Source organism: Biomphalaria glabrata, chromosome 3 (assembly GCF_947242115.1).
Source record: "Biomphalaria glabrata chromosome 3, xgBioGlab47.1, whole genome shotgun sequence".
NCBI lineage: Eukaryota > Metazoa > Mollusca > Gastropoda > Planorbidae > Biomphalaria > Biomphalaria glabrata.
This window is the reverse complement of record NC_074713.1, coordinates 40,126,153-40,142,618: the sequence shown is the minus strand read 5'-3', so window position 1 is coordinate 40,142,618 and position 16,466 is coordinate 40,126,153. Positions and strand designations below refer to the sequence as shown.

General features: G+C 30.1%; 1 protein-coding gene and 1 long non-coding RNA gene across 5 annotated transcripts in view; both read right to left on the bottom strand.

Annotated features, from left to right (window-relative positions):
* Window positions 1–16,466, bottom strand: part of LOC106071217 (coiled-coil domain-containing protein 175-like) — a 23,526-nt gene extending 7,060 nt beyond the window's left edge. Inside the window, exons 1-16 of the mRNA XM_056025019.1 lie at window positions 16,136–16,466; window positions 9,554–9,639; window positions 8,677–8,788; window positions 7,433–7,568; window positions 7,211–7,288; window positions 6,661–6,715; window positions 6,437–6,535; window positions 5,872–5,927; window positions 5,345–5,408; window positions 4,897–5,006; window positions 4,408–4,489; window positions 3,658–3,730; window positions 2,689–2,752; window positions 2,197–2,307; window positions 1,995–2,066; window positions 665–800 (exon numbers count right to left, since the gene is read on the bottom strand). Coding sequence (XP_055880994.1) covers window positions 665–800; window positions 1,995–2,066; window positions 2,197–2,307; window positions 2,689–2,752; window positions 3,658–3,730; window positions 4,408–4,489; window positions 4,897–5,006; window positions 5,345–5,408; window positions 5,872–5,927; window positions 6,437–6,535; window positions 6,661–6,715; window positions 7,211–7,288; window positions 7,433–7,568; window positions 8,677–8,788; window positions 9,554–9,639; window positions 16,136–16,205 — 1,404 coding nt within the window. The 5' untranslated portion in view covers window positions 16,206–16,466. The remainder of the gene's footprint in view (window positions 1–664; window positions 801–1,994; window positions 2,067–2,196; window positions 2,308–2,688; window positions 2,753–3,657; window positions 3,731–4,407; window positions 4,490–4,896; window positions 5,007–5,344; window positions 5,409–5,871; window positions 5,928–6,436; window positions 6,536–6,660; window positions 6,716–7,210; window positions 7,289–7,432; window positions 7,569–8,676; window positions 8,789–9,553; window positions 9,640–16,135) is intronic.
* LOC129925327 (uncharacterized) lies at window positions 11,535–15,137 on the bottom strand. Of its 4 annotated transcripts, none has more exons than XR_008777130.1 (5): window positions 14,993–15,137; window positions 13,379–13,521; window positions 12,871–12,970; window positions 12,352–12,462; window positions 11,535–11,690 (listed from the first exon to the last, which is right to left on the bottom strand). It is a non-coding gene; the product is annotated as an uncharacterized LOC129925327 (long non-coding RNA). The 4 variants fall into 4 exon arrangements; XR_008777132.1 differs by lacking the exon at window positions 14,993–15,137 and adding an exon at window positions 14,812–14,931; XR_008777131.1 differs by lacking the exon at window positions 14,993–15,137 and adding an exon at window positions 14,742–14,899.

Sequence of the window (16,466 nt, the reverse complement as noted above, 5' to 3'; positions counted from 1 at the left end):
GGCTCACTAATATAATTTCTAGCTATAAGCAAAAATTATATATAAAAAAAGAAGTAGGCGAAGTAATTAAATTTTCAGAAATAATTTTTTGCTACAAGCTATATTAAATAATTTGTATGCAAATATTTAAATAAAGAATTAAAGCAAAAAAAAAATAATTAATGTAATTTTTCACAAGAAACTATTGCCAAGATTCTAATTATTGAAAATTTTACTTAGTTGTTTTTTTCATCTAGCTGCTTCATTCTAGATTTATTAAAAAAGTGAAGTTCCCCTTTCAGACCTTGTGGTCTATAGGGCAGATGATGTAAAGGTCATCTGTTTCATGTGGCCAGCACAACCGCCAACCGCTTTTACTTTTCCCCAACTAATGTCAGGTACCCATTAGAGCTGGGTGAACTCAGAGGTTCCCAAAGATCCCGAAATTAAAAATCCCAGTCTTCACCAGAATTCGAACCCAGGACTCCAGTTCAGCCACCGCATCTCCTAGACTTTATTTTTTATCAATTTAAAGGAATTGCAAGACAATGGGGATAACTCACAAATCTTATACATGTTTGGCTAGTATCTATTATGACATATACTGAAAAAGAGCCTACAACTAAGCAGCTAGTTAAAAGAAGAAAAACTATTATTGGACATTTCTGTAGAAATCAAAAGTGACCTCATTAGACAGCTGCACATGTTGTTTCTTTCCCTCTTGAATGGCTGTTGTCACTGATGTCATGAAGTGTTGCTGCTCTGCCTTGAGATCTTGTAGCACTTTGCTGACTTCATCTTTGTTCTGCTGCAGCTCTATTCTAGTAACAAAGATATTTGGTTATGTTTTTTAACCAGACCCTGACGTTTATTAAACACATGAGTGTGTTGAAAAAAATGGTTGTGGTTAAATTGAAATAAGTGTCAAAACACAAGAAAAGTGAAAGGGTATTTAAAAGGATATTAGGAACAGACTGATCAACACAGAAGTTGAAACAATAAAAGTATATTGTCATATGGAAAATAAAATGTTTCAAATCCGAATTAGTTTTTTATTTACAATTTTTTTTTCTAGCATAATTTTTTTTTATTAAAGTAATTATTTTTTCCTTCATGACCTACTGTTACCTTTGGGGTTAATGATGTAAAGGTTACTTGCTTCTGGTTAGCTTAACAATGTATCTTATATAATACAGACATTACTTCAATTAAGAAGATGATTACGTCCTATGCATCATGCATTTAGTCATGCATGTTAACCAATGACCAAAATTCAGCTAAGTCACTGGTTTTCCTGGCCAGCTCAGGCAAACCATTTCATGCTCTAATAGCACTAGGGAAGAAGGAGCATTTGTATCATCTGACCAAACACAATCTTTTCCAAATGAATGTTATTGTTATAATAGTAATCCTGAGGTGGACAATTGTAGTCAAACTGAATTTCCATTTATTTGGACCAATAAAATTATCATATGAACCAAAGTAGGATGTGTGATAGTAAGTGTATGTGTTTTGAGTGGCTAGTAGTGCAGTGTGTGTGCCTGTGTATGAAATGACCAGTTGACCTTCATTGTACATGGTTGAGTGAACAGCAAAGAAAGTGTGTAAGTCAAGGACTGTGTGTAATAGTGGGTCAGATTCCTAACAAGATGCTGGAGTAAAAGAGATGAATAGAAGATGAATAAAATCAATGTGTTAATTGAGACTTTTGTTGTTTTAGTGTGTTTATTACAGGGTGGACTCAAAATTCTTACATTTAGTAACCTTTCTCTCCAAAAACATAAGAATACATTGGAGAAATTTAAAATGATTTCAAAATTTTTTTCCTTTAATTTAGATCAAATGGACATGAACAATTAGGCTCATGTAAAATCTTTTATGTTTAGATATTATTTAAAAAATTATAGTGAACAACTAAGCTCTATTTCTTTCTTGATATAAATCCATGTCAACTTCAGTGTTATTGAAAAGGAATGTTATTAACCTATATAAGATCATTCAATTGATCATCTTACCTCTGATTCCTTTCATTTGACAACACATCTTTACATTCTTCTATTTGATTGGTTAGCTGAATCACTACAACTCTGGTATAAATAATTTTAAAAAAATGTAATCATTAAGGGTAACAAAACAAACTTTAATCCCAGCCCCAACAAAAAAGAAACTGGGAAGAAAATAAAAATTTCCATTCTTTCTTCTTGTTGAATTACTAACTTCTGAGTTTCTTCAAGATCTATTAGTTCTTCTGACATCTGCTTGTTCTCCTCTTGCATGCGTCCAGCTTCTTCTGCTTTTTCAGAAACTTCCTTCTTAGCCATTTGTAAACTAAAAATATCAAAAAGGCAGAAAACTTGATCAATAGCTATGATGAAGGTTTATGTAGATAGATATAGACATTAAAATTATCAAAGAAGATCAGTCCATTAAACAAAAAATCTTTTTTTTTTCTTCTGGATTTGATATATGCAACTATGTAGAAGAAGAAAAAATCATGTATTTTTTTAGTTATTTTGTTATCCAGTAAATTACTAGACTTGAGGGATAATTGTCTAAAAAAAGAAATAATTTATTCATATTATATTATTTAAATTTAGAATTTATTTTCTCTTTAATGTCTATTCTACAGAAACAACTGTTAGGTCATATTTTGAATGACAAAATAATATCAAGTTCTTAAAGTAGATATAACATTTACTACTTACATACCGACTGTCCAAAGTAGCAACATAAGCATCTTCTTCTTCTTTAATTTGTTCCTTTTCTGACAGATCTATGTAAAGAGAACATTTTATTTTAAACTTTCATTTATTATAAAGACAAGAAAAAACTAATCTATGAAAATGTTATTATCTCGGAGAGTGTGCCTAGCTAACAATAAAGATTTTGTATGCTTGCTCATGACATTTTACATGCCAAATTGGTGTATTCTAAAAAGAAAAACCAGTGAGAATGAATACTTTCTACTAAGCTACAGAGAATTTTGCATAGGAAGAGATTAACCAGATTTGTGAATTGTGTATTGTGTGTGCTCACATTACCAATCTAGACATAAAATAACTTATGTGGAAAAGAAACAGAAAATCTGCTGTTTCATCAAGCCAAAACACAGGAGCTGTAACAAAGAGCTGTAACAAAGGGATGTAACAAAGAGCTGTAACAAAGAGATGTGATAAAGAGCTGTAAAAAAGAGTTGTGACAAATACTGCCACTTTAGAATTCATCTATGTATATCTCAACTAGAGGCCAAAGAAACCTTGTTTTTTCTTTATTTTTTAAATATATTTTGGATATTCCTTCAGAATTGACAAGTATTACATCCTTGTTGAAACCTTCTAAGAGATGGCAGGTTATGCTAGCAGAGACCATTGTGATACAGACCAGAAAACATATCAGATGACCTGGCAGCCATCAAAGAGGCCAAAGAAATTTATTGAATAAAAGAGGCCTAAGAAATCTAATGAATCTTTTGTGTGCATCTATTGTCTCTCAAGATAGAAGTGAGACACCATTTAAGAAATAGTCATTAAAAAAAAAATTATATCCATTTTTTTTTAAACATCTATTATTAAAACTTTAAAAAAAATTGATTTAAGACTTGATCCTGCCAGACAATAAAAACAGGCATTCTCAATATAATTTTATTATGGTAATTTTTATTTCTAAACAACGAGATACCTTTCTGAAGCTGTGTTCTTCTTTGTAGAAGTGTTTCACTTTTCTCCACTTCTTTAGTTATGTCATTTTTAAACTGGAATCAAATACAAATTATCACAACCTATATTAGAAGTGTAAAATACCATTGACTAACTGAATGATTGACTGATTCATTCATTTATGTACAGTATAATATAAATGTAGTGAGGGGGAGTTGGAGGGGGGGGGGATTCAAAAGGGGTCAAAAAAAACAATTACAAATAATAAAACCAAATTAATATTTCTTTTTTTTAGAAAACAAAATGTAGTGGGGGAGGGGGATGGGGGGGGGGGAGCATTTAATTGAGGCTTTTGGAAAATACAATTCTTTTATTTTAGGCCTGAAACTAAAGGCCTAAGAAAGTGAACATAATGATGTTAAAGGTGAAAAAAAAAGGAGTTTCCAGAGACAGAGAGAAGAGAGAGAAAGACAGAAAAAGAGATAAGGCCATTCCAATTCAATGTAAAACACTATAATTCATGGGTTTAAAGTATGTTAGGGGAATGGTTAAAATGCTGTCCATTTTTTGCAATGTCCATATTTTGCAAGTTAATAGGAAGGAAGGGGTGTCCTGGCCAAAATAAACAATATATAGCATGGGAACAAATCAATGGGTGTGTTCAGAGTGTAATACTAGTAGCCTACTTTATATATTTTAAAAACATATACTCCTTTTTTTAAGTGAGTGTAACAATGTAAGATATTTATGAGAAGAAATGTCACCTACTTACTGTTTTTAACTTTTTTAATAAGCTCCTTTCCTTGGTGTCAAATTCTTGCTCTTCTTTAAGGCCTTCATTAATTATTTCAGCCCTTAGGATAATAAAAAAAAAATGAGTCATCTTGGGAGGTTCTTGCTTAAAATATTACATAAAACGCTCATTAATACTAGAAACTACATCTTGGGAGGTTCTTGCTTAAAATATTACATAAAAAGCTCATTAATACTAGAAACTAGCCTCAAACTAGAGATCACATAGCACAGTAGATAATTTAAACGTTGAACAAGTGGGAACTGTGTGCCACAGCTATGAGAAAATTCTAGTCCACATAATTGGTAATGTTATTAATAAGAAAATTTTTAACTGGTTGAATATTTCAGAACAAGCCAAATTTATTTTAAAAAGAAGACTCTACAATAGTTGCTTTTGTGTTTTGTTTTTTAGTAATAAAATAATAGAGTGATGATGTGAAAGTCAGTGATCTATTAACCATCATACCCTCTTCTTCTTTCTTGCTCATTCATTTTCAGCTGTTTATCAAGCTGAGATAGTAAAGCTGTCTCATCAGCTTCTAATTTACTTTTAGAAGTCTCAAAACGTCGTATGCTCTGTTGATATTTGCAGGAAAAAATTTAGTTGTTAACACATTATATTTGTTTTATTTTTTAATTTGACAACTCTTGTTTGAAAAAGAGTAATTTTAAAATATTTATTCAAAACTACTTTTAAAACAAATAATTTAAAGAATAATCTTAAAATTTATAGCACTGTATAAAAGAGCATAAAGTACTGTATATTACTGTTCAATTTAGACATGTTAATAACATTGAAGTTAGGGATTATGAACACTTTCAATGAGTGATTCATGATTGGTGTTGGAGTTTATATCTAGAAGCACTGAATATAGGTTTCAATACAACAACTAACAAATGAATTTAAAACAAACCTTCTTCAGAGTTTCTAATTTGCCTTCACTGTCCATTAATAGCTCTTGTAGATTATCCAGTTGTCTTAAAATGGAAACAAACATAAAAGATAATTAATTGTTTCTGATTTAGTAGTCGGTTAACTCATTCTCATTTCTACTCATATTAATTGAGTGTTTAAAGCTTATCTTCTTTCAACTCAGATTGATTGGGTGTTTAAAGTTTCAATCTCATTTCAACTCACATCAAATTGAGTGTTTAAAGTTAACCTCATTTAACTCTGATATTTTATGATAGCAAAGCTGCAATGTTTTAAAGTCTTTAAAACTCATAACTTTGTTTTAATTAATTAAATGAGCTGTGATGATTCATTGAATATCCATATACTACTAAGACAAACATATTACTTTAATTTTGAACTATTTGGTAATAAATGTGAGTAAACATTTTTTTATCATTTCAGATGAATCCTAATGAGTTTTAATTATTCTTGAAATAATCTCAAAACTTGCTTGAGATAAAAGTTACAAATAAAAGTGAAACAAACTTTTTTTTCTCAACATTTTGTTCTTTTTGTTCTTTGGTTTTTTGTTGTGTTTCCATCTGAGGAAAGAATTTTGTTTGGTCCATTAAATTAATGCTCACTGAAAGGAATAAGTATAGCAAAAAAAAAAAAAAAAAAGTTTTGGGACTAAACAGTTTTAAAACAGAATGATTCCCTCCTTTTCCAAACAAAAATTAAATAACATAAATATAAAATGATAACATCAGAAATTTTAATCTGTACAAAAAAAATATTATTTGCATCCTCTACGACTCTAATGTGAAGTAACAAGCTAGTTCTTGTGTCTGTTTTTCTTATCAGCGATTTGTATTTTCTCTGTAAGGTAAAATGTTTTAAAATGCCCTAAAGGGTGTTTTTTTTTTATTTGATGCACTATTATAACAAAATTTAAAAAAAAAAATCATTATAATATTTCTTCTTTAAAATTGCTCTCTTAAGAAACTGAAATAAGGCAGAAAAAAATATTTGCTGCATCACTATTAACACATGAAAAAAAGCCACTTTGTTTACAAAACTAGAAAGTGCATTCAACAAAGTCCAAACTTACTACTGATTGTTTAAGCTGCTTTTTCTCCTGTCTAGCATCAGTTCTTTCTTGAATCAAATCTTCTTTCAGTTGAAGAATAGCATCTTCAATATCCTCAATCTAGACATTGATAAGGAAAAAAATAATGTATGTTTAGTTTACTGTCAATGTGCTACTTTATAGTTGCCTAATGTTTTTCTCTTCAAAGACATTAACAGACAAGGGGAGGTAACAATTAGACTTACATCCTGATTAGTTTGCCTCACTTTATCTCTTGTCTCATTCAATGCAATCTGCATCCTGTCAAAATATCAGATAGAATTTAATATGTTTGATGAATCTGATAATTCAACAATGACACCCTCTTGATTTTTACTGCATGATTTGAAAAATATATTTAAAAAAGAAATATTTTTAGTTGTGGGTATATCTAAATTCTACTAGTAAAATTATCTATTGACTGGCTAGGCAAAACTGTACATAGTGATATGGAATTAGTAGGAAGTTGACGTCGTGTGAATTTTATTTTCCTTGAATAAATTGGATGTGTGTAACTATTAAACATATTGGCAGTGTCTCTTTTCAATTCTAATCATTTTCTCAGACACAAATACACAGTCAAACCTTGTTATGTCAAACTTTATGGAGTTCAGTACACTAACTGTCCCCTAAACACAGTTAGTTAATATTAAGGATAGGCTCAGAATCTCATAAGTCATCCCTCTCATAAAAAGTCATAACTTGAAACAAGGAAAACATTGAAGGTGGAAAGAAATGATTGCAATAGTTTCTTACATCGCTTTGTCTGCCATTTTCTGATTGAGTTGTGAAATTATCTCCTCATGCTGTTGATGAAGTAATTCTTTTTCTGGCCTGAAAGAAACAAATAATAATTTGACAACTGCAAACAATACTAATGGCATTGAAGAACAGATGCATGCATCACTTTATAACAACAAGATGAAAACAGGAATTCATGTTTTTATTGAAAGAAACAGATTTAAAAAAAAGACTTACTGAAGTATAGTATTGTGCCTTTCAAGTTCCTCTGTTTTTGATTCAAACTCTTTAATGTACAAGAATATATCATCCAGCTTTTTTCTTAAATTGTCCAAGGAATCTGAATTAGTCTGGCGTGCACTATTTACTGCCTCTGGAAAGGAAAAAAAAAACATGAATAAGAAAAAAATCATGAAGATTAACTTCACTAACACAGAATCTATAGCTTTTAATGAGTTTCCATTAGAAAAAGTCCTTCAATTAGCTGGGTAGCATCATAGAAGAAATGGGTTGGTACAAGGAAAGATAAACCAAGATTCTCTTTCATACAGCTCAATAAATTCTTTGATGACCTAAATGTGTTTTGTTATTTCAAATATTAAATCCATTTTGCTATAAGGAGCCAACACCAACAGGACAAGTAAAACTGCCATTAGAAAATTGCAAATTTAGTTTCAAAGTAGTGTTGCTTCCATAGAATTCTTCACACCCATTGGCCAGACACCATTAGCAGCATCAACTTGCTGAAGAGAACCAGCCAAATGTCTGCAGAAGAAGAAATCAGAAAGGGAAGATGGAAATCAAGCACTGAAGTGGGACTTGCAAGACAAGAGAAAGGGCATCCAAAAAGTCCATGGTAATGTGAACTTAATTGACACCATAAAACTGATGGAAAGGTTGTGCCAGGACAGAGGACTTATGAGCATCTGTTGCTGTCAGCCCATATCCCAGTAAGGGTGTGATGCTGTTAATTAGGTCCTATACAACTCTTGAATAACATTAACATTCTGTAAAATCTTGTTGATATAGATACTATTGAAGTGAAAGATATATATGCCACTATCCTGTTGTATACATTTAAAAACTTGTTATTCTTGATTTAAAATTATTTTGTTTAAACAAAGAATATGCAGTTACAGGGCCATAAGTAGCTTTTGCACATATTTCAAACAATATGAAGTTATTGTGATTATAGTAAAATGAGCCTCTTTGAGAAATTAACCAAAAATGACTACTTTCCTCATTGTTGAATTGGCTTACATGTACATGCATACAATATGTACACTTAATTTGATTCAAAAGGGTTTGCTTTTAAAGATTAAAGTAGTTCTTGCACTTTTATCAGACACAATTATCAATGTGATGGTGGAATCAGATTTTGATTAAAGAAGAAAAAGAAAACATTAAAAGCTCTCAAAGTTTTAAGCTTTGAAATTATAAAGAAAAACCAAATAAATAATTGATTAAACAAAAAAACTTACTCATGATCTCATCACAGATTTTTCCAGGCAAATTCTTTAAGTCAAACCTCAGCAAACTAGATTTGATAGTTTCTGTCTCCAACTGCTCATGCATGTTTCTTCGCTCAGTTTCCTAGTTTAAAACAACAAAATTTTTCAAGAGTAATAGGCTGGAGTTCATTAAAAATTTTTATAGTTACAGATTATACTTATAGTCAGTTTAACCAGGAGAAACAAAATGGAATAATATAGGAGCTAATCGCCACATCTAAGATTTTAATTACGGTATATCTATGTCACTTTCATACAAAGCATTGTAGCATTCTGTAGTAACCAAACCTTGAATCTACTAGAATTAATTGCAACTGATACATTCTGATGGTGCTAATAAAGGGGAAAAAATTAGCTAGTTAAATTTCATCCATGTCTCAAATTATCTAGGACAGATTATTTTAAATACTACAGAATAAGAAGACACAAGCATGCTGTTTGTTGGCTGTATTTCGAACCCTGACCTTCCCCCAAAAGTAGGCCTTGAAACACCCCAGTATAAAAATATATATATACTTATATATATATATATATATATAAGCCCCTCCTGAATGTTTTGGTGAAGTTCAATTTTAGCCAATCTGGACTATCCTAACCTACAATCTTTCATTATTTTCAAATTTCAAAGATTTTTATTTATACTTAATGCTTAAAAAACACTCCTCGTATTATATATCAACACATATACAAGTACTACTTCTCTCCAAGTGTCATTAAAAAATGAAGTAGGTGACATGAATCAGCAAGGAAGATAAATAATTGCTTAGTATTAACACATTGATCAATCTTGGAGGATATAATTATTTATATAGAAGGAAGGTCTGTAACTCTAAAGTAAATAGCTAACCAAGTCATTTATGGCCTTTATTAGTTCATGGAGACTGTTCACATCATTTTCATTAAATAAGTAGCCAGTCATGGACATATGCAAACCTAAAGAAAACAAAAACAAATATTCATATAGTTTTGTTCATATTTATAATATATATTGTATATTTCCAGTCAACAAGTTAACATTTATTTTTAATATTATTTATTTTAATTAGGCCTACAATATGTTTTTTAGTTTAGTACTTATATTTGCAGGTCCTAATGAAATCAGTCTACATTTTTTTTTTTTATTCTGTCTAATTTCAGAGACAAAATGTCAATGCTTATAAACTTATTTTTGTATTATTATTACAATTTTACATTTTAATTTTTTTTAAATCTAAACTATAAACTAAGTTTTTTATCATTAAAAAAAAAGCATTATGACATATTATATACTAAAGGAAATAAGCTCAAAAATAAAATAATATTAGTCAAGGTAAAAATGTATAAATACTGTATAATTAATAACAGTGATTAATTTTAGTTATTTTGGTTATTAATTTCAATTTACTGATTTGTCATAGTAATAGATTGAATCTAGATCTATGATTATAATATATGAGTAGGCCTATAATTAATTTTATATTAGATCAGCAGAAACATAAACTGATTCTGATGAATTTAATTTATCAATTTTGAAATAGATCTGCATGAGGCCAGATTGAATTTAAGTAGGCCATGTGGAGGCCCAAGGTAGGTACTTTGATAAAAGCAGGATTTTTGTGGAAGCCCCTATAATTTTTTAAAGCTTTAATAATAGCCAGCTTATTATTAATAATTATACTCATAGTCTTCCCTATAAACATGCCCATTACGGCCCAGTATCAGTTTTAATTAGGGTTATCCCCCTTTGCCCTAATTGCAGCCCTAAATAGCCCAAATCGCGCCCTAATGGGCGCGCATACCGTTTGCACATTGGCGTCATTAGGTTCCCATAAGGGACCAATACGGGCTACCCTAATCGTGCCAATATCGGCCCAGAATGGGTAAACCCACTTCCGGATTCATTGGGGATTTCCAGAATCGCGCCCTAATCAAGCCCATACTAGCCCCAATGGTTTAGTAACTGAGATTTTCATTGGGGTTTAATTAGGGATAACCCTTATTGTGCCAATATTGGTCCGATGCTGGCCTGAATGGTTTAGTAACTGAAATATTTATTAGGGTTCAATTAGGGATAACCCTTATTGTGCCATTATTGGTCCAATGCTGGCCCTAATGGTTTAGTAATTGAAATATTAATTAGGGTTCAATTAGGGATAACCCTTATTGTGCCAATATCGGTCCGATGCTGGCCCTAATGGTTTAGTAACTGAAATATTTATTAGGGTTCAATTAGGGATATCCCTTATTGTGCCATTATCGGTCCAATGCTGGCCCTAATGGTTTAGTAATTGAAATATTAATTAGGGTTCAATTAGGGATAACCCTTATTGTGCCATTATCGGTCCAATGCTGGCCCTAATGGTTTAGTAACTGAAATATTTATTAGGGCTCAATTAGGTATTATCATGCAAATACTGTCTCCGATGGTTCAGTCATTAAATTTTATTATGGCTTAATTAGGAATAATCTTTAATGTTTTTCAATACTGTAGTTTAAAACAAATTCATTAGTGATTTTTTGTTTATAATGCCCTTTTTGTTCAAATGCAGCTTAATGGTTTAGTATGAGATTTTTAACCTTTTACATAGGTCTACTTTCACACTGATGATTTAGATCTAGCAATAGAATTATTTGACATAATTGTTAGGAAATTATAATAATTGAATCAGTGCATGATTTCTATATACATCTAGCTATAATGTCAACATATTTATAAAGTAATGGACAAGTTAAATTACATTTTTGGGTTTGAAAACTATCAAACAATACAATTTTTGGTAATGTACTATATAAGACTTGCATGCTCTGATAATTTATTCTTAAATCAAACTTACACAATTAACTTTTTTTTTTTTTTATTCATGGAATAATTAACCAACACAAAAGACAAATATAACAGCACAAACAAGATATCAAGACAGCATTTTCATTCAATTCTTAGCATTCTTTACAAGCTGACTTCAAGACTGGTGGCAATAATTCATATTTTGACTTCCATGCAGCAGCTGGAACAAACAAACAAACAAATAAATATTATAGTCATGTAATAAAACTACCTTCAAGCTGTATTAATAATAAAAAGAATCTAACAATTAAACATCAGAAGACCTTACATTTATCTATGTGGACATACTATTTAACGGTTATATTTCCAGCCCTTGATGATAAATGGTGCTCAAAAATTAGGTTGCTTCTAAAGCCTATTAAGCAACACAAAAATTAATGGTATTTCAAAATTTGGAGTTCAATCTTTTCCTTAAATTAAATGTTATGAATTGGTGTCAGCAAATGTGGCACTGGTATTTGACTATGCTAAAAGTGCAATGGCAGACTAGATCGAGCTAGGCTTCAATTCATTCAATATTATATTTTGTCCAATTTATTTATATTAACTTTATCACAGGCTCTTACTAATACAACTATATTCTGTTGTAATTAGAGTTCTATGGTAATTTTAAAAATAAGTTGGCTGAAAAGTTATTCTAGAATTAAAATAAACAATTATCACAGTGAAACTTAAAAAAAACATAACAAAAAAAAAAAAACAACAAGCATATTTCAAAATTAGGATAGCATTTCTTTATTTACATTTAATAAATTCCATCCCATTAACAATTTACTTTCAGATTGCTGATCAGTAATCTAAAAGCAAAATTTAATTCTTACCTTCTTGAGCAGGCTTGCTTATGAAAAGATCAACAGCATCTGTACTGCATGCATAGGTTATTATTAACCTAAAAGATTAATGTCAACTTCCCCTAAAGAAAATGTGGCGATCTGTTAAAAAAAAATAAAAAAATAAATAAATAAAAACATAAAAAATGTTTAAAGAATGCAAAAAAATAATAATATTACAATAGAGGCAAAACACAAAATGTTTAAGGTAAGGTATACAAGAAGGATTGTTGCTATATAATGACATTAGGTCAAAAACAATTCTATGTAGGCCCTATTTTCATTGTATAAATGTTCATTATAAGTTTTTATGCAAATTAATAATGAACTTAAATCTCAGTGAAATTACAAAAAGCTGAAGATATTGCTCTCGAACATTGTTTCACAAGATTAACATTTATTTTACATTTTCTTTATTTAATCGATTTGATCTCATTAAAATTTTCATTTGGTTTGGGGGGATAGGGTGTCACTGATCAGTAATCTTAAAGAAAAATTTATTCTTCGTACCTTTTTGAGCAGGCTTCCTCATGAAAAGATATTGAACAGCATCTGTAGTGCATACATAGACAATTCTTATTGTCAGCTGCCCTTAAAGAAAACTGGCATTCTAAAAAAAAATAAAAAATAAAATTACAATAAAGACAAATCCTGAAATGTTTATGGTATGGTGTATAAGAAAAACTGTTGCTATAGCCTAATGATGAGACTCTGTATTTTTTCTTTAACAGTATCCACACAATGAAATTTTAAAAAGCCTAAGCCTTAGCTAAGCCTATAGAATGAATCCTAGATCAAATTGTAGAAAAATGTGTAATATAATAATTAGTATTAAGACCTCTAGATATTCTAGCTAGATCTAAATATAATCTAGATCTATGTCTAGTTTATAGATCTAGAATTTCTAGATCTGTATAGATCTATTTAATTCTATTACATAGAGCCTAGAGTCTTTAAAATTTACAAAAAATAAAATCTAACATATATTGAGTATTGGTGAATAAAGATGTAACGCTACCTGGACCTGGTTATGTGGTATGCACGATGGACTGTTTGGTCGCCTCGTTGGTCTCTGCATGGTCGTCTGGTTCATACCCTGCAACTGCCATCACTTCCCTAAGCTCCTTTGAGGTTTAGACTACCAAGTAGATATCTTCAACTCTGAAGGAACATTTAAAACAAAAACAATGTCAATATAGGGCTATAGTCTATAGCAGCTATAGGGTTAGCCGTTAGTGGCGTTAGTCTATTATATATAGGCCCCTAATATAGATATACTATATATATACATATTTTTCTAGACATATCTCAATATCTAATTTTAAAACCAATATAAACATTTGATTTTATTTAGATTCTATTTGTATAAATTTAAACATTCTAAACTCTAGACTAGATTTTCAAGATCTGGAGTGTAGGCCTAATATTGTACATTAGTCTCTACAAAGTAAATATCTATATTATAAGATTATAAGTCTATACTATAGGTCTATGACTATAACTAGTTACTAGATCTAGAATTATTTAATCTAAATGACCTATCGCCTAAAGTATGAAAAAATTAAAGATTAGTCTGTATTAACAATATATTAATTAAATATTATTCTATATCTACTAAATTTTCTAATAACAACTAGATTTTAGAATCTAGACTATTCTAGACTATCTTTTATTAGATCTAGATTATTCTAGATCTAAGTTTACTAAGTCTTAGTATATCTTATAAGTCTAGGTCAATTTTTTCTAACCTCAAAATATTTGAATTAGAATAGAACTAAAATCTATACATGAGTATGAGTACTATGAGTATAATAATTATTATATTAATATACCAAAGTGTCCAAAGTCCTAAGTCTAAGTATTAGTTTACAGTTTACAGTTACGTGACTAGATAGGCATATAGACTAGATCTAATATTCTGCCCTAAAAGTTAAAAGGTAGTAGATTTAGATTTAAGATCTAGTAAGTCCTTAACTAAATCTAATTCTATGCTGCAGATGCATTAGCCATTTCATGGCAGATTCTAGAATCTAGATCTAGAATCTATTCTAAATAGTAAATCAGTAAATCTAGTCATAACGCATGAATGTTAATCACTTAAGTTAAGTCTAAGTCGTCTAGATCTAGATTTAATAGGTCTCAAGTCTAGATTAGATATAATATAGACCACTATATATTAATAATATTATATCGTACTAGATCTAGTATTACTACTATTAGTAATTAGATCGATATTATAATAAAACTAGTCTAGAGAGATCTATAGAATCTCTAGATCTAGATTCTTAGCATTCTAGATTATCTAGATATATCTATAAATCTATTCTAAGTCTAGACCTAATCTACTATCTAGATTAGATCTGTTAGTAGTGTTAGAGTACTTAGAGATTCGTCATCTGATGATGATCTGTACTTGTGATAGGCTTAAGACTTTAACTTATAAGTTACGACCATTCCAATTGAATTTCCATGGCTGCTGCCATGAGTTGAAGAACATATGCATTGATATCAAGAAGTACAGCTCTTATAATTATTTATAATAGATCTATTATATTAATGAAAGTCTAGATTGACTAGACCTAGACTAGAGTGACTATAGCTCTATAACTTGCAGTATAACTAATAACTTAACAGATTTAGATCTAGATCTAGCTAGCTCTAATTTGATCCACGTGTGTACGCTCTAGAGTGAAGACTGAATAATCCAGTTTGTGCCGAATATCGCGAGCTTAAAAGAAATAAATGCTTCTTTTTCATTGGTCGAAAAAAATGTTAAAATGTATAAAACTTTTTTTAAAAATCTAAATCTAAAAAAACAACAACAAAAAAAACAACAAATATGTTCTCCTTTAACTTAAGATTCTATGTGTGATTAAATATTACTAGATATAGATATATTTTTTTAGTGTGCACATTAAAAAATCAGACACACACACACACACACACACTATTTGATTACGAAAAGTCTGCATTGGGCCCATACGGGTAAAACTTCACTATTCCAGTTAGGGATTTCCCCAATAGAACCCTAATTAATTTTTTTTTTAAATCTTAATATTACTTACAAAAAGGATTCAAAGCAACATTTAGCTTTAAGACGATTAATACTACATTTTAAAACATCATAATATTGTTTTTTATGTTATAATAAAGATTTCATCATGTTGGTTCTGGCGTGATTGGGGAAATCCCACACCGGCACGAAAGCGGAAAGACGTTAACGGCCCAATAACTAAAATCCCACACCGATCCGTTAACGTTTTTATAGGGGCGATTGTAAGTAGGTCAATCTACCCAATGAAACCTTATTACCCCACACCGCGCCAGAATGGTTTCGATGGGGCTTTGTTTATAGGGTTATATTTATATCTAAAGCATGCAATATTTTAGAAGAAAGAAATATAGACTATAGTGTAGGCCTATATATAGACTTAATGATTAATGTAAATACTAGATCTAAATTCTAAATGTAATCTCATTTTCCTTCTTTAAAAACCTATGGCCTATGGCTATGGATATATGATATTTCAGTAAAAAATAATGAATATTTTTGAATTAGCGGAGACACTAGTCACTAGATCTAGTAAAATCTAAAATTCAGTAAATGATTGATCATTATGTCTTATGACTTATGTAGATCTATAATTTTATCATTAATAAAAAAAAATTGTAATTTAATTTCATTAAATTTAATTTTTAAATTAAAACTTGACTCATTCAGTCATTCATCATTCACATTGATGATTGAGTATGATTGAGTTTGAGTTGAACTTGCCTAGTTGATTCAACTTGCTAATAGCCGCTTTTAGACTCGATGTTTCTGTCTGGTCTGACATTGTTGTCATTGTATTGCGCAATTCTTTTTTTTTCAATTTGCTGGATCTAGAGTCTATATTAAATCTAATTAGATATAAAATCCATTTATCGTGTATGTATGGCTTTCCATTTCTTGGTTGCTACACGCCATTTAGTATTTCCGAGACTTTTTTTATGAAGAGCTTAAACTTCCGAATTCCTGGGCACAAATATAGGTCTGTGTTCCTGGGTCAGCCACGGATCACATAACCTACATTGAAATATGTAGATCAGGCATGCCAAACTTTTGC